General features: G+C 38.4%; 3 protein-coding genes across 10 annotated transcripts in view; 2 read left to right on the top strand and 1 right to left on the bottom strand.

Moving 5' to 3' along the window:
- LOC116291528 (gamma-aminobutyric acid type B receptor subunit 2) overlaps nucleotides 1-14,037 on the top strand; it is a 36,748-nt gene extending 22,711 nt beyond the window's left edge. For all 8 annotated transcript variants that reach the window (XM_031698712.2, XM_031698705.2, XM_031698711.2 and 5 more), the window contains 15 exons: nucleotides 3,684-3,821; nucleotides 4,539-4,706; nucleotides 5,445-5,558; nucleotides 6,295-6,360; nucleotides 6,792-6,998; nucleotides 7,452-7,691; nucleotides 7,909-7,978; nucleotides 8,058-8,138; nucleotides 8,520-8,670; nucleotides 9,036-9,165; nucleotides 9,731-9,841; nucleotides 10,208-10,336; nucleotides 10,581-10,913; nucleotides 11,702-11,872; nucleotides 12,703-14,037. In XM_031698712.2, coding sequence (XP_031554572.1) covers nucleotides 3,684-3,821; nucleotides 4,539-4,706; nucleotides 5,445-5,558; nucleotides 6,295-6,360; nucleotides 6,792-6,998; nucleotides 7,452-7,691; nucleotides 7,909-7,978; nucleotides 8,058-8,138; nucleotides 8,520-8,670; nucleotides 9,036-9,165; nucleotides 9,731-9,841; nucleotides 10,208-10,336; nucleotides 10,581-10,913; nucleotides 11,702-11,872; nucleotides 12,703-13,356 — 2,763 coding nt within the window. In that variant the 3' untranslated portion in view covers nucleotides 13,357-14,037. The remainder of the gene's footprint in view (nucleotides 1-3,683; nucleotides 3,822-4,538; nucleotides 4,707-5,444; nucleotides 5,559-6,294; nucleotides 6,361-6,791; nucleotides 6,999-7,451; nucleotides 7,692-7,908; nucleotides 7,979-8,057; nucleotides 8,139-8,519; nucleotides 8,671-9,035; nucleotides 9,166-9,730; nucleotides 9,842-10,207; nucleotides 10,337-10,580; nucleotides 10,914-11,701; nucleotides 11,873-12,702) is intronic.
- A 4,493-nt stretch (nucleotides 14,038-18,530) lies between these two features.
- LOC116291519 (large ribosomal subunit protein eL21) lies at nucleotides 18,531-21,639 on the top strand. The gene is made up of 7 exons (XM_031698690.1): nucleotides 18,531-18,592; nucleotides 18,689-18,766; nucleotides 18,876-18,937; nucleotides 20,032-20,144; nucleotides 20,670-20,747; nucleotides 20,872-20,944; nucleotides 21,518-21,639. The coding sequence occupies exons 2-7, from the start codon at nucleotides 18,700-18,702 to the stop codon at nucleotides 21,605-21,607; spliced, it is 483 nt and encodes a 160-aa protein (XP_031554550.1). The 5' UTR covers nucleotides 18,531-18,592; nucleotides 18,689-18,699; the 3' UTR covers nucleotides 21,608-21,639.
- A 428-nt stretch (nucleotides 21,640-22,067) lies between these two features.
- LOC116291518 (uncharacterized) lies at nucleotides 22,068-25,238 on the bottom strand. The gene has a single exon (XM_031698689.1). The coding sequence runs from the start codon at nucleotides 25,185-25,187 to the stop codon at nucleotides 23,670-23,672; it is 1,518 nt and encodes a 505-aa protein (XP_031554549.1). The 5' UTR covers nucleotides 25,188-25,238; the 3' UTR covers nucleotides 22,068-23,669.
- Between the last annotated feature and the right edge of the window lie 19 nt (nucleotides 25,239-25,257).

Below are 25,257 nucleotides of genomic sequence, written 5' to 3'. Positions count from 1 at the left end.
TACTTTCCCTTTTCTTTTTTCCCTTTTCTTTTCTTTCTCTCTCCGTTTTATAAATGAGGAAATCGGAAGAAAAAATCCCCTTGTCAAGGATGCTAGAGCCTGTTTTTCAAACAAAATATTTCTTCAAATTCTTTCAAAAGTATTTCAAAACTGTCTGTTCCTTTGCAATTTGAGCTTTCCTCAGCAAAGAAAAAGATTAACTTATTTTGGTCTTTGTTAAGATGCTTGATTACCAAGAATAATTTATATACACTGCAAAAAATGAGAGAATGGACATCTTGAAATCTTATTCACGGAATATTATAGTCAACATACGAAACATTCACTGTATGTTTTGATTTTGAAGAATCTCGAACGAGTTTTATTAATTTATGATATAGTTATCACGTATAAGCATGAGCTTCCAAAAATACTTTGGACTTCAAAACGCCGACGCCGTTCACTAATTGAAAGAGAATTAAAGAAAAATAATAAAGAAAGTGAAAGAAGAAAAAAGAAAAAAAGATATAATGAATAATTATAGCTTGACATGTATTTTATTAGACTTATTAGACAAGAAAAAATATTCACTCACTATGCGCCTTTTAAAAACTCAGTAATAAGTTACTTCTTATCCAACGGATTTTTTTTTTCAAAAAGAAGGCTTCAAAACAAATATTTTTTTCTTTGAAATAGTTTCCGAAAACCGGCTTTTAGGCGGTACTGAGATAACTCCTCTAGGCTTTCTCCTACGATATTCGTACTTTATTGGCTATAGCTGGAAAATAAAGCGCAAAACGGACCCAAACAACCGCTGTCAACCGCTGTCATCAGTGCATTTTTTGTGAAGTCAGTTTTCCTTCCCAAAATCAGTAAAACAGTATTTATCGTAATCATCATTTCCACTATTTTGCTATCATGCTCATCTTGTTTTACAAGGTATACTTATTATTTCTAAATGTGCTACGTGACGGTAAACACCACTATCATTTTCTACATACCGGGAAGCAATTCTTTGTCTAGCAGAGCCCGCGGGCTGTTTCTGATAAGGCATCGCTGTGCTGCGACTTTCTGGTTGACTCTAATTAAGTCACAGCATAAGAACAATTGGGGTGGTTCAGAGGTACGGGTGATCTGGGTAAAGTGAGGGAATAAGAAGCAAATCCTCGCCTTATTGATTTTTCTTTTGTTGTTTTCGCTCTTTTTTTTCTCTCTCTCTCTCTCTCTTTCCTTTTCTTTTCTTTCTTTTCTTTTCTTTTTTTGTTTTTAATTATCATTTTATTTATACGTTTTCCTTTGTTTTTGTTTGCCTTTTTTTTAACCATGAGCTATAAGCAAGACAGTTCTTGGTGTATTCTAATCCCCAACCACAGCTGTGAGTTCGCGAATTCACCAAATGTACATTTTATAGGGCGGCTACATCAAACGACTTACTAATGTAATAATTCTGTATAAGATGGATTAAATTGACTTCCAATTTCTCGGATTAACAGATAATGTTTCATTCGATTTATGCGACGTTTTCTTTGGCCCACGTTCTCTTTTATTCATCTTTTGACTTCAGGAACCAAAATAATAACATTATCTATCATTACAAAAATAGGAGAAGACGAAGAAGAAATTCATCTTTTTCAACTTCGTGGAATAAGACCAGGAAATCAATCCTGGCGTTAATGGAATCAATGGAAATTTAACTCCACCAAAGCACCAAGGGGCGAATTAACGATAAAGAACTGTTTTAATTACCATAAATCAAAGCTCTAGATTGTTTCAACGGGATTATCACGTACTGAAAAATATTTCGAAAACGAATTGGTTTGAAGAATTAGTAATTCAGTAAGGTGATTATTGGACATCCTGTTTTTTGTTTTTGTTTTTTCTCTTTTTGGATAGTCTATTTTTTGTTTTCGCCGATTCACAGCCTAAATTAAACCTTCTAAATTGTTTCAACATACTAAAAAATATTTCGAGAACGAATTGGCTTAAAGAATTAGTTATGCAATAAGGTTATTATTGGACGTTCCTTTTTTTTTTTTTTTTTTTTTCTTTTTTCTTTTTTCTTTTGGTAACTTTAATATTTTATTTTCACCGGTTCACAGCCTAGCAGGAAAAAAATATTCAAAGTACTTATCTTTTTCACTTCTCTGAAGCAGAATTTTTTTATATTTGAACTCGTTTCAAGTTCCGTTACGTTGGTTTGTACGAAAATTGAGTGGATATTTTTAGGGCTTTTTGTCGGCAGAACAGCCGCTATCGACTCAGTCATTAATGCGAAAATGTTTCATATCTTCATTTTAACAAATGCGCTGGACATTTCATTACATTATACAGAACCCCCGTGCTCGGTGTTGTGTGATCAGTATTTTTAAAGATTCCTGGCAAATTTTTTTTCGGATGCGGCAATCGACTCAATAATTAAGAACTTTTCCTTGCAAGCTAATTCTGATAACAGAAGTGCGCGGCATCCTATCAGAATATCTGGTGCAGTATTTATGGTATAAGTCTCTTTATAGGGATTTCCCTTCAATTTTCGCGGCTCATTAGCAGAGCGGGAACATTAGCTTAAGCGTAATGTCAAATATAAAAAATATATACGATGTACAATGGTTAAGATTATAACTAGACGTTGAGGTAAAAGGTTCGGCGGTCGATTAAATACTACTGTGGTCGGTGGTCGATAACCCAGGTTTATATACTCAATGATCAGCTAAGGTCGGTAGTCGATTAAATACTTCTGTGGTCGGTGGTCGATAACCCAGGTTCATAAACTCAATGATGAGCCAAGGTCGGTGGTCGATTAACACTGACCTTCCCTGGTCAGTCAAAGGCAGATAGTCCCAGTTATTATGATTATAAACTGATACATGGTCGATGGTTGGTTAATGAAGTTATGAATTCAAAGTTTCTTAGCATAGGCCGTATACTTCTCGCACAGCTAATGGATTTATCACAGATTTGCGATTAAATCACAGAGGATAACAATGATCACAGCAAGGGGCCAATCAACCTCGACTTAAGGGTTAAATAAGTAATCTTATTAACTCTATAAACCGTAAAATCTAAGGCTGTGAATATCGACTTATAATGGTATAGATGCACAGATTACGTGGTTTACCACGCATCACAGCTGGGGGTCACTCGACCTCGACCTACGAGGGTCAATTAGTAATTAATCTTATTAAGTTTTATGAATTCAAAATGTAAAACTGGGAAAATATCTCCCACTTCCCACGCAGAGGGCCGCTATACGTGGTCTATTGGGAACTTGATCTGTTACATGGGATCCCTGTGTAATATCCTCCTATCAACATGGATCCCTCCTGTAATATCCTCTCTCGGATTCTTACGGCTGCGAAGAAGACTAGTCCGGTTTATCGAAGAAAAAACTATACTCAAGGGAACGGAGCGTAATTTTGCGTGACATGAAGTGATCCTGAGTTGAACGGAACCTCTGTTAATTCATTTGAGACCGGCTTTTTTTTCTTTCTTCCTAGTTTTGGAAATTGTTATTACCTGTCGTCGTCGATTTTGCTTTATTAACGACTCTTACTACTCCAGTGTATGCAGGCCTCACTTGTGAGGTCGGTAGACAAAAGCAGAAATAAGAATAACAAAACAAGCTACTCCTTGATTCGAAGCTAAGCCCACATTCACTGGAATATATTAGGGATTGACAGATTAAGCCATCTGACTTTCTGTTTCAGTGTGATCCTGCTTATTCTGCTAATATGTTTATGGATCTCATGATGGACAAGCGTCCCGTTGTCATGGTACTGGGTGCAGCATGCTCTGACGTCACAGAACTTCTAGCCGAGCTGTCCGCATATCGAAATCTTGCGCAGGTCAGTTAACCAATGACATGATAACAAAATAATTATCTGATGGTGATGATGATGATGATGATGATGATGATAACAACAAGTGACACTGCACGACGTACAAAAGTATGACCACTGTTAATGTATTCGCATTTTTTCTGCACGGCTTTTTTGCTGCCAAACGAGCTTTTACGTGGCTTATTTGAAAAACGTTATGGCTGATAATGATACACTCAATAGCGCAGCGCAGTCGTGACGTCATAAAAACGAAGACAAAGGCGAAATTCGGACAAACAAACTTACAAGTTTACTTTCAACAGATAATTTTCGTAACTTTAAGTAAAAATAATAAAATCGGTTCGTATAATCATCGTAGCGGTTAAACAGAATGCAATGTTTGTCCGAATCTTTAAGCTATTTTTAGAATCAGTGCGCAGCGCTATTGAAGAATCGTTGTCGGGTTCAGAACATAGAAAAAAATAGAAGCTGAGACCGAAATGGCACATGGGAAATGACATAATTATATTATAATTTATTCATTTGCGCCATCCATGCAGTCGGTTTAGAATGTCAAACGCGTATTCAGAAGACCTGCGTTTGAGAGCCGTTCGGGCTTCGCATTTTTATAGGTTGCAGCGTACGCGAAACCGCTTATTTACTCCCCATGTGCCATTTCAATTGAGTGTATGATAATGATTATTATTACAATACTTTAGTGTAGACAATATTTTTTCCCTCCAGATATCATATGCCTCGCGTTCTCTGGCGCTTTCAAACCGTAAAAAGTTCCCAACTCTCTTCCGTACTCTGCCATCTGAGTCTGCGAGGAACCTGGCACGAGTGGCATGGATCAAGCACTTTGGGTGGAAAAACATTGCTCTGCTGTACGAGAACACAGGTGGTGACGTGGTGAGATATAATATAAGTACAAACATTTTATACTATCATAACCACATTAAAGTTTACAATAGACCGTTCCCGAATTCATTTGAAAGACAACCGGATGATCATAATACTTCGATTAACATTCATTCACCTGGGTTCAGACCGTTCTATACGATACCACGAAACAATAGCTCCAAGTCGAGGTTGGACTTTGGGCTTCATGTTTTCATGGATTACCTACGCATGCGTTGTTTAAGTACAACTTTGCCTTAGAGCCATTGTTAAGTCGTTTATTACACGATGAGATCTACTGGGTCACGTGGTCGTTTTCCGCCATATTGGCTTCTAGCAACAACGAAAACGAAAGCGCACACATTTTAGTCGTGTTTTGGTTTTGATTATAAATCGCTTGCCGCACTGCATGAAAGAAGTACTACTCATCAGTACGGCTGTGATTTAGCTAAGATGTAGCCTGCGGCCCAAAAGGGATGGGGAATGGGGGGCTGTGTGAAAGGGGACGAGGGGGTCACTACAGTCCCCTATTCCTCATATGCAGTTCGAGCCAAGTTCACGATATACTTCACTGGTAATTTAACTAAGTGTTTTTGTACGGTCACACGAACTGCATGTAACGCTATATTACATGTGTGCGCACTCAAATTGAGTGCTGCGTAAGTCACCGTAACTTGCAATAGAAACGGCCGGTCTATCATTCAAGTTTTTGTCACATGCTTACACATAATGAATCTATTAATTATTTAGGCGTCCCAGTCCAACCACCAAGTGATAGATGAACTGAAGAAGTTGAATTGTTCGATAGTGTTATCTGAACAGACCAATGGCAAGCAACTTGATATCAATATGAGGATGCTTATGGTAAGAGGAAAACTGACAATGATTATGGTCGCCAGATTTACTTGAAAACACTGGCATGGTTGGCCCATATCTATATCACATCACAAAAACTAAAGTTAACTTACTGACAAATAGTAGCGTGACTGTAAGAAGCACACAGTACCGACAAAAGAGCGGTTTTCGTGGCAGTGGGAAACACACGATACTGTATTACTGCATGCAAGGTACGGCATGCCGTAGCATTTAAATGGCTTCTCCTTAGAGTAATTCAGTGTTCGTAAGCAGTTTTCGTACGAGTGAAAATGATACGATAAAGCTTAGTTTTGCAGCCGTACAGTATCTTACTGTAGCCATAACTACGCGTTGTGGTTGGATGAATTAATGGAAGACAATGGGAGTAAGCCAGTAAGACAGTACCGTGCATGATAACCATTCCTATGAGAAGCCATTTCAATGTTACGACATGTCGTACCGTGTGCGAGCAGTAAGACAGTTCCCGTACCTTTCCCACAGATACGAAAACACCTCTATTGTCGTACTCTGTTTTGTTATAGTCATACAAAATTGTCATTAACCTAGCTTAAGTTTTTGTGAGGTGATACAAAAATTGGCCAGCCAGTGTTTGTTGGTCTGCGTAGAGAAACTTACCTCGATTTGTATGAGGCTGGGTTTGAACTGTGAGGGTGTCATAGTTGTACGCTGGAAATCGGGCCTAACCTCAACGTCTATCCAATCTTTGTTGGCTCCTTCTTGACAGAGAAACGATGCTCGCATCATAGTTGGCACGTTCTATGAAAGAAGAGCAAGACTGATATTCTGTCAGGTATTTCATACTTTGTAAAGCTAACCAATTATGCTAACAAGCATGCAGTCCATCTTGACCACACAAACATGTTTGACCACGAGGAAACAGTCCAGACATTTATTCACCTGTTTTGACAGGATAAATAATGAGTAAGGAGTAAAGATTTCAACATTTAATGGCTGGAAATCGTGTAACCTTCTCATGAGTACGAAGCATTTTTTTATATCATCATGACAGAAATTATATACTCAATCATGCATTCAAATATACTTTTGCTTCTTGAGAGGCACCTTATATCCTTGAATTGCTAGTTCATGGCTGGACTATATAGCTTAACATGATGTGTAAAGTATGTGGATCTCGTTATGAATGGCCTTAACCCCCACCCCCCTCCCCCCAAAACGATAATCTATGATTACCTCTAACCATATAAAATGATACGTTATCAGGCCTACAAGTCAGGACTATATGGACCTCGTTATGTATGGCTTCTGATAGGTACATACAGCCATCGATGGTGGGCAGTGCCAGACAAGAATCTCAAGTGTACGCAAGAAGAAATGAAAAAGGCTATTGCGTATTCGTTTATATTCAACAACCAGATATATTTAGGCGACGATGAGCAAGGGAACGCAAGGCGTGCCATTTCTGGAGTGGTAGGTAGATTTGCGCACACGATTTTTTGTTACTTAGTAATAGACTTTTACAACCGTCACTCCCCGGCCCGTAAGGTATTCTTCCATGAAATTTGCTCTACCACGTTCGGCGTTCACTATTTTGTTAGCTCTAAAAATATAACACGCGTAAGGTAGACTTGAACACTGAATGGGGAACAGGCCACGGACAAAAGCGAGATTTTCCTTGTGCAGAGAAATGCTTCTCTGGGAATCAAGGGTGGCGTAGCGGTATACACTTGCCTCTCACTTCTAGTGTCTCGCGTTCGAATCCTGAATGTGAGTTAAGAAAAAAAAATTCAACGGTTTTTGAAAACTAACGAGCTCAATTCCAATTTTTATCTGTGTGTTAGCTGCGCCCTAACTTTGATCAGCCCAGAGGTTGTTTCAGGATATCCATAAAAATTTAAAGGTTCGTTTTTTTAATCTTCGTAGACTCGAGCAGAGTACCACAAGCAGTACACGACATATCTAAAGTTCTTGAACATCACCAAGCCACCCAACATCACAGCCTACACATATGACGCTGTGTGGGTCATTGCTTCAGCTCTCAACCAGTCACTCCCCTTGATAAATGCCAACAAAGAAATATCTGGAAACGCTTCGTACCAAGATCAAAGAATGACGAAAATACTCGTGTCTACTATACAGAAGATCAATTTTGAAGGGATAACGGTAAGACAAAGAGCTCTTTGCCTTGGGAGAGTAGTTTCCCATTTTAGACCATGTATCATGTATGTATACATCATCTTGAGAATAAGCCTCCTTCGCAGACGTTATAAGTGTCTGTCACGCAACGTTTACCTAGCGTTGCGTGACAGAAACTATGGTAAACTTAAACCAGTCATTTAATAAAAACGTAACCAATTAATATTATTTTCGTCTCATTCAGGGTGAGGTAGCTTTCTTTGAGGATGGTGATCGTTACGATGGAGTGGTCGAAATACTTCAGCACGACCCCGGTATGTACTCCTTTAGGTTATTCAGACACCAGAAATTATCTTGTTGAAATTCTTTTTTTTTTTTTTTTTTGCACTGCAGATGGACAAGCAGTAGCGGTGGGATTTTATTATCCAAAACAGCGTAAACTAAAGCTGGTTGGAAAAGGAAACGTGTGGCCAGGTATACATAAAAATTGTGAAATGGGGTATAAAGATCCTGCCAATGACGTCACACACACGTAATAATTTATCCAATAGGAGGTTGTGACGTATTACCGGGTCCAATTGCTCTAAAAAAAACCGCTAATATAAGATAATTCAAGCCAAACATTTTCTCGACATGATTTAACCTAAACCTGAAACAATTAGAGCTTTGGACAACAAATCCTGTAATGAAGAAAATGTAAGAAAAAAGCCTTCACATAACTACTTTTCGATTTGTACCAAAGTACTTGCTTGTGTGTGGTTGTTATATGAACATCCCTCGTGTTCTACAACCAGATTTTTACGACTTTATATCTCGTTTTATCTCATATTTATCAAACATTTGGTGTGTTTTCAGGCGGTAAGCGTCCTGTAGACCGAACTGTTGTGATGCAAGAGTTTGTCAAGATACCACTATGGCTGTATGCTTTTGTTTGTATGCTCAGCAGTCTTGGCATCGTCTTGGGGCTGGTTTTTCTTGCGTTTAACGTCAAGTTTAGACACAAAAGGTATCATTTGACGTCATATCCGGATCCTGTCTTGTGCAGAATGTTCATCAGCTGTATCACCACTTTTCATTCGAATTTTTTGTGGCTGACAGCACATGGTAGTCTTTGTTTGACCACCATTTAGAGCAGATAATGAGATTCCACCCCCCCCCCCCCTACCCCCGGGGAGAAAAACCAAACTCCTCCTTTCAAAAGTACTTTCTTAGCTAGACAAAGATGCATGTATTCTGGGACAGCTTGGGTACCAGCAACACCATATAAGGTTTGGTATTCCGTTTGTACCAAAACTAGAACAGACTACACTACTACGTTCCTTATTGGTGCTATATTGAGCAGTAATTTTACTGTTTTCTTATTTAATTTAGGTATATTAAGCTATCAAGTCCAAACCTGAATAACGTCATCATCATTGGGTGTATAATGGTCTATTCTACTATATTTCTGTATGGTCTGGATGGCAGAGTTTCGGAAAGAGCATATTCTTTCGCCTGTAGAGTAAGTAGTTGATAAATATATTACTTCAAGAGAGCATGAATAGTCATTTATGCTCTCTTGATTACTTCCTATCGCATAATTGATACTTTACTAGTGGCTTTATGGCTGGAGTCAAGATTTATGGCGTTATATGGCTTAGTTTCACTCTCCTTGTTACGATGTTCAAGTTGTATAAATTATAAGCTTATTTTTACAGCCCCACAAAAGTATTGGAATCTTTTCCGAATTATCAATTTAATAAACCTTATAAAAATACCGGTACTCGTAGACTGTTCTTCCTAAAGCTCATTCTGATTTACAATGACCTAAAGCAACGGTATTGTTCAATATTCCCTAGAGTTTTTTTTCGAATTTCACTCGCTGAGTCAGCCATGTTGTTTTCCAATGTTTTGAGAGCCCGCGCTTTTAGGTGGAAGCAGAACATCAACACCCATAATGCACTGGGGTCTAGATCGGGGTCTTGACTACATTTGCAGGAGTTCGAAGGCGTTCATAAACTTATATTTTTTACGGGGCGCTCCTCGTTGTGTTTTGTTTAACCAAAATTTTTTATTATCTTCCCAAGGCGAGATTCAGTCTTCTATCATTGGGTTTCACTGTTGGATTCGGCGCCATGTTTTCTAAAACCTGGAGAGTGCATCAGATCTTTATCAGTAACGTAAAGAGAGTAAAAAAGGTATGATTTGGCAACTTTCTTAGCAGCTCTTGGGCACGCCCTCCCTCCCCCCCCCCCCCCCCCCCTCCCCCAAATCCTGGGTCCTCGCTACGCCTCTGCCCTGGAACCTTCTTCTCCCGGCTGGGCATGCACCCCGGCCAACCCTTCATTCTCAGTAAAGAGTCGCGGAGAACGGACCGCGTATGAGTCACCGCGTATCATATCGATTCTCGCGGTAGTTCTATGATCGTATTGCCCTTGACACTGAGAAACATGGACACACTGAGACACAGGTCGCCGGGACCTGAACGAAATAGGCATAATTTCACAACCAATATTCTAATTCTCAAGGTTAATGATAACCATACTCAATGAATTGCCGTTCAGGTAGTGAGAGATAAAGAATTGTTTAGTCTCCTGGCTGTGATTGTGTGTATCGACGTCTTTCTTCTCATTCTGTGGATGGTGCTTCACCCCCCAAGCAGACAAGTCATCGTCATTAATGGCGTTAGAAGGGTAGGAACATGAATTATCAGTCATATATAGCCAAGCGAATACTTTGCTTCGCGCGCGGTTCATGATCATATAACGTGCAAAACTCTTTGTCGCAAACGTCAGTGATAATTTATTCCTAATCGGTAAATTTACTAAATCACTAATTTACTAAATTACAAATGCTCTATTCTTGTATGACAACCTTCTTGCAAGTGGGTGTATATAGTTTATGTAACATGTATAATTCCTTTTCTTTGCGGTTCAGATCTCTCGAAATCGTGACTATGAAATCGTTTTGTGTCGTGAAGAATGTCGAGGTCCCCACTCGTTACCTTGGTTAGTCACGTTTTACGCCTTCCACAGTCTTCTTCTTGTCTTTGGTTTATTTTTGGCCTTCGAGACGCGCAAGGTATCGGTCCCAGTACTAAACGACTCCAAGTTTATTGGGATCAGCGTATATAACGTGGTTCTTCTATGTGCTATTGGGGTACCTTTGTCACATGTGTCCAGCAGTGAACCCGCGGCTGGTTTTACTCTTATCTGTGCTGTTATTCTATTTTGTACAACCGTCACACTCAGCGTGCTCTTCATTCCTAAGGTAGGCGTGGCCCAGTAAAGAAATATAAAAACGTTTTCCAAAATTAACACGTTAGATGTGGACACATTAGATCTAACGCGCGGTACGCGGATTTGAGAGGTTGGACGCTTCTCTCGTGTTCACTAGACATCCCAAGCGTGGGATCTAACGCGCGGTACGCGGACTTGAGAGGTTGGACGCTTCTCTCGTGTTCACTAGACATCCCAAGTGTGGAATCTAACGCGCGGTACGCGGACTTGAGAGGTTGGACGCTTCTCTCGTATAGACATCCCCAGTGTTAACATCAGAGTATCTAAAACGGAAAACTGTTTCATATTTTTTTATAAAATAACAAGCGCACAAAAGAAAAGAAAAAACTAGCGAAAAAAGCTGTTATATTTTTCGCATTAAACGTCGGAAAAAAGAACAAATGAAGTCAGCATTTTAGATACAGCCAGCTCGTCTAGATTGATATTCCGACCAGTCACTCAGACCGTGCGTTAGAACTAAGTCTTTTGAAAGACAACTTCTATTTCTCCCTGATTGATTTGCACTTCATATTGTATCATCTTGCTCTATCTCCATGAAAGGAAATCTGGAATAGCGCTTTGGAAATTCTGTATTCCAGGTACTATAATGATCTCAGATTCTTTTTCCAGTCGATTCCAGATTCCTGATCAGTTTCACTCAAGAAAATATTAAGTAAGCCTACTTAATATTCTTTTGGTTCCACTCTAACATCATTAGTATATATGATATGATTTCATTGGTGATTTTTAACGTACTAAAACTAGGAACTCATTGAACAGGTTATTCAGATGTGGAAGGATCCTAATGGGAACCCTCTTCAGGGGACTATGCTGTCCACCAGGGGACACCACGGACGAGAGGCCAGTACATCAGCAACATGTGATAATTTCACTGAAAGGCATGCGAGACTTGAAGCAGAAATCCTTGTGCTTAAGCAGGAGAATCATAAGGTAATGCTGATGTGAGAAGTGGTAACTTCGGGATCCCTGTGCCGCCCTACTCGTGTTCCCTGGCACTAGTCAGACCGCCATGTTTTGTTCGTTCGTTTTCTATTTTAAGTAGCATATTTCTATTACAATAACGAGACTTTACAACCCCAGGGCCATTACTACTGTTTCGTTTAATAAAACCGTAGAATCAAATTAACCATGTCACACTGATAAGCCTGTACTCAGTCTTAGCTTGGTTTATATTCGCTTCAATACCAACGGAACATTTGAGAATCTAGAGGGTGTTGTGATGGCAGTAGGCTCCCCTAGGCCTCCCCTGCTGGGGACTAAGGTTCAATTCGTGGACTTAATATCAAATGTAACTTTTAAACTATGTTGTTATGCCTCGATATGCAGAGTTTTTACCGTGCTCAGCCGTTTTCCAAGCATCGCAAAATTTCGCAATTCTTATTTGACCTGTACGTTAAAAGGGCATGGCTTTTTTGTGTTTACATTTTTACCCAAAAGTTCTGGTTTTCTTGCCCATATTACTGCTCCATATAAAACGGGGATGCTTATCACTTACCCGGAAAAATCGAAAGTTATTATTTATTAAAAATAAAAAGTATATGTCATTCCCATCGGAAACTTCCGGAACACTCCGATTCCGATTAGGTGATCCACTTTTCCCGCTCTTTTCGGTTCTTCAAGCAAACGCGTGTACGGTTTGTCGGAAGTCAAAGTTTCCCACTCTTCTCTTACCATCAGCTAACGAATTTCCAGCATGATGGATTGGTTTAAATGCTAAGCACCTAGCTCAAAATATTTATTATAATGCATCTTTTTTCCAGCTAAAAAGCAAGCTTTCAGTTTTCAACGACGATGAACCAACAAACGACACTATGGTAGAAAGACTCAGCCCTGTGGACATCCATTTTAATAAAAAATATCCAAATCGGCTTAGCCACAGACAGAAATCCTTACGCTATGTATTTGCCAAGAAACAAGATCAAAATAACTCGACAAAAACTAACAGAAATAACGAGAATAGGCATCGAAATTTCGCCACATCACCGCACAATGTACCTATTCGAAAACAAGGTGGGACACGTGATTCAGAACTGACCTACCGAGGAGATAACATGTTTGAGGGTCAAAATTCTTTACGTGAGCGATCACAAACAAACTGTTCAGTTTTAAAGGAACATGAAGACCCATCCGAGCTGAAACGCAGCAATAGTTTACCATCTAGTTCCATTCATTCAATTAACCACGTACGGGTACATTTACAGTCTCCTGAAGGTTTAGAAGAGAAGGACAGTAGCGATAGCGCCTTGGAATTGCATCAGAAAACATGTCTGAAAAATGGAAAATTGAATTCTGTTTCCAACGGTCGTGATGGGAAAAAGTGTACGCCTTGTGCGAAGAAGATAGACTGTCAGGAACACGACAAAAAGACAAATGGCTATGGTCTACGCGTGTACTGTGTCAAGACAACCTGTTGATTGGGCACTAGATATAATTTATAGAAAACACAGAGTATATAAAAATGTACCCTGGCGTACCGTGCCAGGCTTTGACAGTTAAGTTTACGAGCACTTTAATTGCCGGGATGATCAGTGTTCTTGTGCCGGCATGCATATAAGAGTGGTTTTTGCAAGAGCTGGAAGCCGTGTTACCGGCCGCCGTGTTCTTGAAGCTCATGGTTGAACCTGTTGATTGGGCACTAGATGTAATATATTGAAAACATAGAGTATTTAAGGATGTGCCCTGGCGTACCGTGCCAGGCCTTGACATTTAGGTTTACGAGCATTTTGATTGCCGGGATGATCAGTTTTCTTGTGCCGGCATGCATGTAAGAGTGGTTTTTGCAAGAGCTGGAAGCCGTGTTACCGTATAGTAACCGTGTTTTTGAAGCTCATGGTAGTTAAGACATTTCGCTGTTGCGGTATCTTGTACCGTGTACGTACTGTAAGTGATCAGACTCATGCATGCATTTTACCGGCACAAATACAAAAGCTGCTTGATCAGGTTTTCTCGATTCGCACCGTAGCCCGGCGTGCCGCGTGGCGTAATGTTTTCATAGAACAAGAAGAATCTTGCAAAAATCAACTTTAGCTATATATCATTAGCATACGTACATAAATATGAAATAAAGACTTCACTACGATTTATATCCTGTTACAGCAGACTCCTTGCTCATCAATGAGGGAAATGGTGGGAAGAAGTGATGTTGCGCACGGGATTCGCATGAACGTTTTAAAATGCTCATAGCCCTCCCTCTTTCAAAAAGAAATTCATGACCTTCCTATTAAAATAAAAAGATTTGACCGTCCACAAATGAAGTTCAATTTTTACTGATACCCCCTTACCTACCCCCTAACGAAAACGTAAATTTCCTAAGGAATTCACACAGATGTTTTACTAATATATATCCGCTGAAGAAAAGCTTAGGCTGAGTACTTCCCGTGGGGGGGGGGGGGGGGGGGCACTCCTCTATACTCGCTATACGGGATCACGTGCCGCCATGGTCAGGGTTCAGTGGGCTCAGCGGCACAGCCCTACCCTAAACGGGCAAGAGTGAGTACTTCAAACCTGTCTGCACAAAAATACCTGATATGCACTGCCTTATTGTTTTTCTTACCGTAAACCCAAAGACATATACATTTAATGGGTCCAGTGGCGTGGCTTGAGCCGGTCGAAGTCAACGTTCTTTGAGTTGACTGTATATATTATAATTTATTCGTAAAAGTACAATTATATATTTTTTCTTGATACGTTTAATTGGGCTCGATGGGATCGCTGAAGTACATCAAATAAAATTGACGGGAAATATAGATTGTAGATATTCATTCTATAATTTTCAATTTAATAATTGAGTAGGTACAACTTTTAGGTCACCCATCCAGGTAATAACCCTCCTTAGCGGGCTTGACTCAGTACAATTTGAATACCCATGATTTTTTCCACTGGGCCACGGTTCCAGGTGAATCAGCATAGCAATAGCCGTGAAAACAATGCACCGAATAGACTAGACTTTTTAACATTAGTTTTTCAACCGATTCCGTGCGTGGCAGAGATGCAAGGGATTAGCCGATATGGTCTGGGGGCCGGCTGGTCTCTCCCCTGATGCTTCGGCTAGAACATTTTCTTGCGTAATTCGTACACCCAAGGGCAGAAGGATTTAATCGCCGTCAGGTCCGAAGTCCATACGACGCCCCAGCTCTGCGGATGTCTCGGGGGTATGGCACAGTGGAATCGATTTTTTTTTCTTTTTTTTCTTTTTTTCTTCTTTCGCTTAGGTTCAAATCGCAGCGTAAATTACTTTATTTTTGCGCTGTGGTAGGATAACATAGGTTAATACAAGAGAAAAGGATCATAATCTCTTGTTTTAATTTAATATCAAAATAGTGTCCTTTTTTCAAAAGACTATTTAATAGTATCCTTTTTTCACTTGAGCATATTTAAGGGTATCCTCCAACACTTCCAAGAGTAACCTTTTTTCAAGTTGCCATATTTAATGGTATCCTTGACCATATTTAAGAGTATTCTTTTTTGAAATGACCATATTTAAGGGTATCCTTGATCATGACCATATTAAGAGTATTCTTTTTTGAAATGACCATATTTAAGGGTATCCTTGACCATATTTAAGAGTGTCTTTTTTTGAAATGACCATATTTAAGGGTATCCTTGATCATGACCATATTAAGAGTATCCTTTTTTGAAATGACCATATTCAAGGGTATCCTTGACCATGCTTAAAAGTAACCTTTTTTCAAATTGCCATATTTAAGGGTATCCTTGACCATATTTCAGAGTGTCTTTTTTTGAAATGACCATATTTAAGGGTATCCTTTACATTATTTAAACTAGCTGAAAAGGTTGCGGGCGTGTAAAATAATGATTCAGCTTTGTTGCATCGGATAGAAAAGGTCTCCAGGATTGGATCAGTGTCTACCTTCAGTTTTTACTGGGATATCTTATGAAAATACCGTATGGATGTGAAAAAGTAGCTACCTCATGCCTTCATGCTTAGTTCACATCTAGTGAAAGGACCTTTCAAACTCCAGAGTCAACAGTCTAAGCCATATTAAATTATTATGTTTTTTAACTACTTTTAATGTATATATTTTTTCTTACGCGTTTAGAAGAACATATTAACTTTTCGATTAGGAAAAAGAAAAACTTGAAGCTTTTAAAAGATTTCTTTTTTTCTCTATGTTCTATAAAAAGAAATAATGGTCAAATGAATGTGGTTTGGGAGTGGATCAGAAGCTTCAAAGGTCATTTTACTGGATGTGAACTTCAAGTTAGCAAAATAATTAAAGAGCCTGTCCACAGGCTTGAAAGTCACAATCAGGGGCTGGGCTATCTGTGGTATATTCACCTTCGTCGCACCACAGGCAGTACATACTCTTAAATAGTAAACAATAAACGCACACCATAAATATATGTATTTTGACCACACATAAAAACCAATGCTCACCTTTTCTGTTTTCACTTGAATAGCATAGATCGTTTTGGGGATACGGTACAGAAACTCCATTCGTTTGGAGTTTGGCTTGTACGCCTATACAACACACCCACCTCCCGAATTAACTAGGTAATGCAATCTATTTTTTTCATCGGCTAGAAAAAATTTTTTTTCCCTAAAAAATCGATATATTCTAGATTTTTAGAATAAGCTACGACACTCAAAAAGTCCATCAAAGTAAGCTTATTTTCTCTTAGATACATCCACAGAAGGCGTCCCTCTGAAGCGTGTGAAGGAGTGCGGAGTAGCTGGAGTTTGAAAAAGATCACAACATTCAAAAGGACACCAAAGTCAGCTTATTTTCTCTTAGATATTGCATCGACAGAAGGCGTTCCTCTGAAGCGTGTGAAGGAGATCGGAGAAGCTGGAGTTTGAAAAAGATCACAACACTCAAAAGGACACCGAAGTCAGCTTATTTTCTCTTAGATATTGCATCGACATGCAGAAGGCGTCCCTCTGATGCGTGTGAAGGAGTGCGGAGTAGCTGGAGTTTGAAAAAGATCACAACACTCAAAAGGACAACAAAGCAAGCTTATTTTCTCTTAGATATTGCATCCACATTTGGTGTCCTTCTGAAACGTGTAAAGGAGTATGTACGAGGCAGCGAGTTTTACAAATATCACAACACACAACAGGTTACGAAAGTAAGCCTATTTTCTCTAAAATATAAGATCACACAGCACTCAAAAGAAAATTTATCTTCTTTTTTTTCACTTATTATTTTTAGGTATGGTATGGATAATTAGAATATTTTGTTACTAGCCCTTCTTTTTGGCGATATCGATGCATGTCACGTGTCCCCACCTTACACCAGGATATTGTCCACATGCACCTCATTAGGAACGAGGCACGCCACCGTACCGGAATTTTCCAGGCTGAAAAATTGCAGTCGAGGAAAAAAACAATTTTTCAGCTTGTCGTCTCTGAGAGAAAAGGACTCCAGGACTGGATAAGCCGTGAGTAAGGTAATGGCTAGATGGGATACTCGCAGTCCAGGTGACTAAGGTAATGGCTAGATGGGATACTCGCAGTCCAGTTGACTAAGGTAATGGCTAGATGGGATACTCGCAGTCCAGGTGACTAAGGTAATGGCTAGATGGGATACTCGCAGTCCAGGTGACTAAGGTAATGGCTAGATGGGATACTCGCAGTCCAGGTGACTAAGGTAATGGCTAGATGGGATACTCGCAGTCCAGGTGAGTAAGGAAATGGCTAGATGGGATACCTGCAGTCCAGGTGAGTAAGGGAATGGCTAGATGGGATACTCGCAGTCCAGGTGACTAAGGAAATGGCTTGATGGGATACCTGCAGTCCAGGTGACTAAGGGAATGGCTAAATGGGATACTCGCAGTCCAGGTGACTAAGGAAGTGGCTAAATGGGATACCTGCAGTCCAGGTGAGTAAGGGAATGGCTAAATGGGATACTCGCAGTCCAGGTGACTAAGGAAATGGCCTGATGGGATACTCGTAGTCCAGGTGAGTAAGGAAATGGCTAAATGGGATACTCGCGGTTTAGGTTACTAAGGCAATGGCTAGATGGGATACATGCAGTATTTATTCCAGGCACGTTTGAGGGAGGGCTTATTGGAGAGGGGGGCTTAATTGAGAGGGGGGGGGGGGGGCTTATTGATTTAGTCGAAACGCAGTATGTAATATTATTGCAACTCAGGATTAAACGGAAGCATTACTATTGACCGTCTCGCATAATCTGTAGTGATGTACATGGCATTTTTATTATTTGATTCACCTGTGTTAGTCTCTCAAGTATAATCTTTAGTTGTGAAAGGGGGAGGGGGGGGGGGGCTAAGAAGAGAGGGGGGCTTAACAAATTTCTTCCTTTAAAAAGGGGGGGCTTATTAGAGAGGGGGACTAAATAGAGGATTTACGGTATATATCATCAAAATTTACTAAATGAAATGTGCACATTTCATATTTTATCCTATATATTTATTCGTATTTGTACCCAAATACAGTGTATTCTATTAATGCTGCGTTAAAAGATTGACACGAAAATGAAGTTATATGTTATATTCGTTTTCGAATTGAGCTACCTGTGGCTTTAAACAAACACCGATCTTTGTCTTCCTGTGCCTAAAATACCGCGAGAGTCTGAACCGAAAGACGCGCATGGAATGCTGGGATGTGCATATTAATGAACCTTCCTCTTTCTTCGTTTCGGCCATCTTGGTTCACGTGGTAGCAAGGTATGGTCAGAGAAAATGGATTTTTTACACATATTAATGCCGCAAAGTCAAAAGCTAAACACGTTTTTGGCTCACTAAATGTTCTTTTTTTGTCAGACTCTATCAAAATGGTGAACACTACTGGATATCGCCGGGGAACCCGGTACATGTTCTCGAGGGATTTCAGGAAACGTGGTACGTTGTGTGTAGACTCTCTATAACACTATTTTACCATCCTTTTTTTCAAGTTTTATAGTGTGTTATGATTTCTCATGATATAATGATATAATCTACTTTGTATTAGGTGTCATTCATATGTCAACATACTTGAAGACCTACAAAGTTGGTGATATTGTCGATGTTAAGGCAAGTTTGGAGCAGAATTGAGTAATATTCTAGATCAAATAACTCGTAGATTTGTAAAGCTTTACACGAAAATTATTTGTATTTCTTCAAACAAATTGATAACAAATCTAGATGTAATAATCTTGATGTTTTTTCCATGGGTTGGATTGCATATCAATATTCCCTTTTGGCTATAAATTTGGTGAAGAAAAAGCTTCTACAGTAGTAGGCAGCTAGTATATATGTAGTCAATATAACTTCATTACACAGAAATTGTCTTTCTTTAAAAGACTGTGGAAGAGACAGTCCTAGATACCCTTAAACCCACTCCTCGCATTAGCTCACTTCCCCTCACTTCCCATTAAAATAAACTATTTCATGGTCCTTTCCCTTCTCACACGACTTAAAATAATGGCCAGTTGTCAGTGTCCAGTGGGAATTGATAACTCATCTAGTCGAATCTTTGCCTTGCCGGTCATTTTGATGTTGAGCCAGAAATGAGGTATTACTAAGCAAAAAGTAATTTGGGTGTTCACCATGTCAGACCATTATTTTAAGTCCTGTTCCAGTGTACTAAATGGACGTTCGGAAATGCAATCAATTTAACAAATAGATGCCTCGTGGATCCTGAGTGGATCCGCATGCACTTTGACAATGTGATGACGCAATTTATTGTCAATAAGAGGACAGACACAAAAAACTGATTTCCCTTTGTATTTTACAATAACAAAAACAATAAAAACTTCTCATTTTTAGTGATCAAAACAACCAACAGAAAGAGCGCGCGCTTGTTGACGTCTGCTTTATCTGTCTGTCCGCTTATTGATTATAAAAAATAACCAATCAGCGTGCGAGAAATTTGTGAGTTATTGTAAAAATAAAACTCCATTTAAAGCAATTTAGTTTCTAATTAATAACTGATTGTTATTAATCAATGTATGGCTAATTAATACTTAAAAAACTTTGACATTGATTGGTATTAAGTGATCAGGTTTTCTTAAAAGACTGATTAATAATAAAGAATATCTTAAGTTTTAGTTCTTTGTCTTCAATGAATATTAAAATCCAACTTATGGTCAATTCTAAAATACATATTTGTATCTTTTTTTCAATAGGCAAATGGTGCTGTTCAGAAGGGTATGCCCCATAAGGTATATCATGGAAAAACTGGCCGAGTCTACAATGTTACCAAGCGTGCTTTGGGTGTTGTCGTAAACAAAAAGAACAAGTAAGTGTGTAAAGTTTAATAAATTATTAAACATACATTATTTTGATTACTTTTGTTTTACAAATCTAGAAAATGGCAGTCTCTAAATTTTTTAGCGAAGGACAAAAATATTATATATACTTTGGCAAGGCATTGTATTATAATCATTGTATTACACTCAAGAACCAGATCAAAATCATAAAAACTAGCTTAAAGTAATGACCGATCATTACACAAAGTCTGGCCAATTGGAACCTGTCCAGCCAAATTTTTGTCTTGCTGGTTATTTTGACTATAACATTGGGCCAGAGAGGAGGCATGATCAAGCTAAAACTATTTTGGCTGATCATCATGACTGGTTACTGACTGGCTATTATTGTAAGACCTGCAAAAAGTTTACTAGTTATTAATCCTACCTTTTTGTTGCACAATCCTTTACTGTGAAAGTAAATCGGTTCTAAAGATACTATACAAGGGCCTTTTCCTAATTTAGGAATCGTACAACACAAACTTCAATTTTTTTAAATTCATAATATTAATTTCCAGGGGTAGAATCATGGCCAAGAAAATCAATTTGCGTGTTGAGCATGTTCGACATTCCAAGTGCAGAGACGACTTCTTAAGGTAAAATGGTCTCTTTTCTTATACATTCCAATTTCTCATCGGATTTTGTTTTCTCTTTATGGTGAAGCACAACTTCATTTGTTGTTTTAAGAACAAGTTTGACATATGTTTTTGGTCTCTTAAGGAGAGTGAAGGAAAATGAAACCAAGAAGAAGGAGGCTAAAGCCGCTGGAAAAGTCATTAACTGCAAGAGACAGGTATGAAAACCTATACAAGGCCAAGTCTCTTTCATGTAGGACGGTCAGATCTAGGTGTTAGGATCTATTCTAAGATTCAGAATCACACATAATCACATAAATTTGTCAGATATCTCCTTCCATTCCTCAGCCTTTCTCCAGGTTCTCTGGTTGTCCATCTAGGTCCATTACTCGATTCTGATTGGACAAGAGGATTACAAATTGAATCCCATTTTGTACTCCGTAGCGTCCCAATTAAGTTGCACAATTTTGTTGAGCGTATTATAAACAAAACAATATAATCATACAATTCAGAGTTTATAGATACTCGTGATGTTTTGAAGTTCTCCAATTTTGAAAACTTTCAAAACTTCCCTTGTAAAATAATCCTTAATTTTATATAATACATATATATCGTATATAATAAATAATACATTCCAAATTTTGCTCAAGTTCATGCGATTTCCTAATTGATTTAAGAATATGCAGTATTATTACTGTTGTGTACTTGTGCAGCTTGCCACCATTCTATTCCTGATTAAGGTTACTTAGATTATTCAATTGACACCCCTTGTATTCTTTTTTCTTTTCCAGCCTGTTCAACCTCGTCCTAGTCACCTTGTAAGAACCAAGAGAAACAAGCCTGTCGCACTCCAACCACTTCCCTATGAATTTGTTATCTAAATGGCTGGAATAAAGCTTTGAAATCTTGAGAATTTGTACTTGTGTGTCGATTTACTATAAACATAGTTATGCAATAGGCCTCTTTAGCTTTGTAGTTCGTTTTGCACATTTCAGACCATATGATGCCACTCTGGAGTTGATCCTTTCATATGTAAATATTTTAACATGTTCGTCATAAAAGAACAATTCTCAAGAGAATGTTATGTGATCTCAAATGGGCAATTTGCATACGAAGCTAAAGAGGTCTATTTCCCTATGATGTCACAGATTGTTTATGAGGGGGACATAATGATAAAATAAATTATCAAAATCTTTTGAAAAATGTTTTTTGTCGTGTTAGTAAAAATAAAGTAAGTAGTAAGTTAGCAAAATCACTTTTGTAACGAATTTTTAAGTTTTATTATTCCTTTTAACCAGAATTTAACAAACCTTTGATAGGTTAAAACAATTCACAGTAGATTTTCACAATGCAATTCATCTTGTCAGCATTTGCGAGGAAAAAAACCCTCATGTATTTGGTTTGGCAACCTATAACATTTGCTGAGCCGGTCTACGGACTGTCATATTTTCGGATCAAACCCAATCATATGGGGCTTTCTGATAACGTACCAATTAACCAATAACAAAATGAAGGAGAAGTTAAAACATTTCAATGACCACGTGGATACTGTCCCAGCTCAAATGAAAATGTCTTTTTGGGAGATTATCTGTAATGTTGCGATCACATAATATGTACTACGAGAGAAAGCATTGTTTATTGGATTGTGAGAACGGCTATCTCCGATTGGTCAGAAGCAACCCTCATATCATTCATTTCTTTGCAATGTGCCATATCTGAAGACTTCCACAAACATATCCCAATCTGATTTCTTTTAACAAGTTTTTGTATGTATACCCTAAAAGTTATTTACCAAATCATAGAAAAATCTATTTACTGCATACGATCATTCTCTCCTAAAAGTGAATAGCCTGGGTTACCTGTGATTTTACTGTAAATTTTGAAACCCACGACAACACCAATGTTTGTACCTGATGTGATCAGTGCAGATCCCTTACCTCCGCTCCAACCCAATCCAATAAGGGCTGCCCAATATACTTAAAAGGCCAAAACATCATTGATTTTGAAGCAATAGAGGTTTTTAATTCTATTAAGTCTATTTCAGAGCAGCAATAAATGGCACAGGCTAAAAGCTTTTGGTCTTTTCAGTAGATCATAATTCAGAAAACAATACTGATTGTGTTTGAAACAATAGACCCCTTGCCAAAATGGCAGCTGCGAATTCGGTTGAGTTAAGATTAAACTGAGAGAAAAACCATACCAGCCGGCTGGATCAAGCACTTTTATTTTAGTAACCATACGAATATTCATTATGACAGGTGTTATAACGGCCAAGAAAACTCAAGTTGAAAATTGCCAAATTTACAGACGTGTATGTCAGTGGGTATAGCGTATACCCCCAGACATACAAATGTCTTTAAATTTTTCTCGGCCGATATAACACCTTTCAATTTTCAGCCACCATTTTGGCAAGGGGTCTATTGATGGCCTTGCCATAAGAATAAGAAGACAAAAGACATGGCTACTATGTTGCTTGACCTGACAATTTAAAGACAACAAAACCAAATCTTTTGTTGAAGTCAACCAAACAGGCACCCCAAAAACCAGGGGAAAATGGCCTAGAGCAAACTTCAAAGCCGATTCAAGTTTCCCACATATTTGAAAATCACTCTAAAACCATTTCCTGGTTACTGTGAAAACGCTCCAACCAGGACCACTTGAAGAAAGTTAACCAATCACAGCATAGAGTGAAAACAAAGGAATCAAACTTAAATCAAATTTGAACCAATCAGGAAAAAGCAATGAAGCCTAGATATCTGAGAAAAACTGTGATGTTGTCAACAACCATGGGAATGTGAGATTGCAATAGGTTGAAGTTAATATGACACAGATTTTGTTCTTTCTTGATTGGCTAAAGTTTTTATCTTAAACTTAGATCAAATGGTCCCAGTTGGTGTCTCAATGTAAGTAACATTTTTCAATTGCTATTGTAAAGTAATTTTCTTAGGTAACATTTTTCTTTCTTCTTTTTTGCTGCATAGCTGGGATTTTCTTTGTTGAAACTTCTTCACCTGTCAATTCTTGATATTTTTCAACTGTGCTTTTACAAATAAGGGTTATAAATTCTTCATCTTCAGTTGCAAATATCATCTCCATGTTTAGATCAGTTAGGATCTCAGGTTTGACTTCTGTAGCAAACTTGATACGATTTTGCAAAGATGTTAATGATTTTAACAAGCAAAAGGAGTTATCTGCAATTTGATCCACTGTTATACCTTCAACAGAAAGTAACAATTTTACTTTTGCCTCAATGTCATTTTCTTGAGAGACAAAAAAATCCTTAGAAGTTAAGATATTAGCAATCTGCTCATTTTGAAAATTGTACTTTTTCAGGATTTCAATATTGTGTTCTAAATTCATTTCTTCCCCCTGAAAAAAGAAATACTTCTGTAAAAGCAAGTATAGTTGTCGTGGAGTTTTCAGAATTCCTTTAAGAAGCTCTAAACGTTCCTCAAACACTTTTCTCTCAAAATGTAGAAACACTTCTGATTTTGAGACCATCATTTTTTGGATTAACTCGGTTTCAAAAAGCAATGGTCTCCCTGTGAAAAACTCAAGTGCTTGGTGCAACTGTTCAATGTCTGCTTGGAAAAATCGTGGGTTATTCAAAACCATAAGACAAGGAGAAACCTGAATCTCATAAAGAAACTTTGCAACTTGTTTGAAATTCTCTCCAAGAAAACCTTGTTCCCTGATGCCATCAAAAGGCTGCCTTAGAAGGCGTAGGGCAAACTCATTCCGATCTACCTTCCTAAAATCAGAAAAATGTCCATCTGCAGCATTGCCCTCGTCAAATTCACAGGATGATAACAGCAACTGGATCGTTCTAGAGGCGTGATCAGATAGAGGGTATATAATTATTAATGGGTTAATGTCAACAGCTTGGCCAATGACCTTATTTGGAATGCCAATACTCTGAAGATGTTGCACATTTGTTTCCAAAGCTTTACTGTCAAGACCAAAAATATAAGGAGCTTTAATGATAAGCTTTGGAAGGTTACAACCTAAACTGTTTAGTAAAGCTCCAATAACCCTGAAGTTCGAAACAGGTAATTCAAAATGAGAGGGAAGCTCAGTGGCTATTAGTAAGGCATCTTTTCCTGTAATACCAACAGACTCCAGCAAGGACAACCTCCCTTCAATTTGCTGTCGTGTAGAACCCAAAATTTGTGGACGGCTGTTTTGTAGAATGGATGATACTCCTCCTCTTCTATTAGCTTTCGTCCAAGACTTTGGAATGTCATGGTGGACATCGGGTTCTTTTAAAGACTTTTCTTCAAAATTTTTGACAAATTCCAACAGAGAGATTTTTTCATGCCGTGCATTTTGCTTTGGAATATTTACAAAATCACAACCACCATCAGCTTTAAACTGCCTTCCAAACAACGTACTTGCAGAGTATCTTTTAAATTGTCGAAATAGTATTCCTGTATTCCCTTTGCATAGTCTAATTGCGTTCATTTTTATAACAGTGCAAGTGCATTGTACCTTCCACTCAGGCCGCCATCTTGAAACACGTGTGGACGTGAAG

Source organism: Actinia tenebrosa, unplaced genomic scaffold (genome assembly GCF_029948245.1).
Source record: "Actinia tenebrosa isolate PJP-AT-01 unplaced genomic scaffold, QUT_ActTen_1.0 PGA_scaffold6__47_contigs__length_16458017, whole genome shotgun sequence".
In the NCBI taxonomy this organism is placed as follows: Eukaryota; Metazoa; Cnidaria; class Anthozoa; order Actiniaria; family Actiniidae; genus Actinia; species Actinia tenebrosa.
The sequence above is the reverse complement of the archived record's forward strand: the minus strand, read 5'-3'. Positions and strand labels throughout refer to the sequence as shown.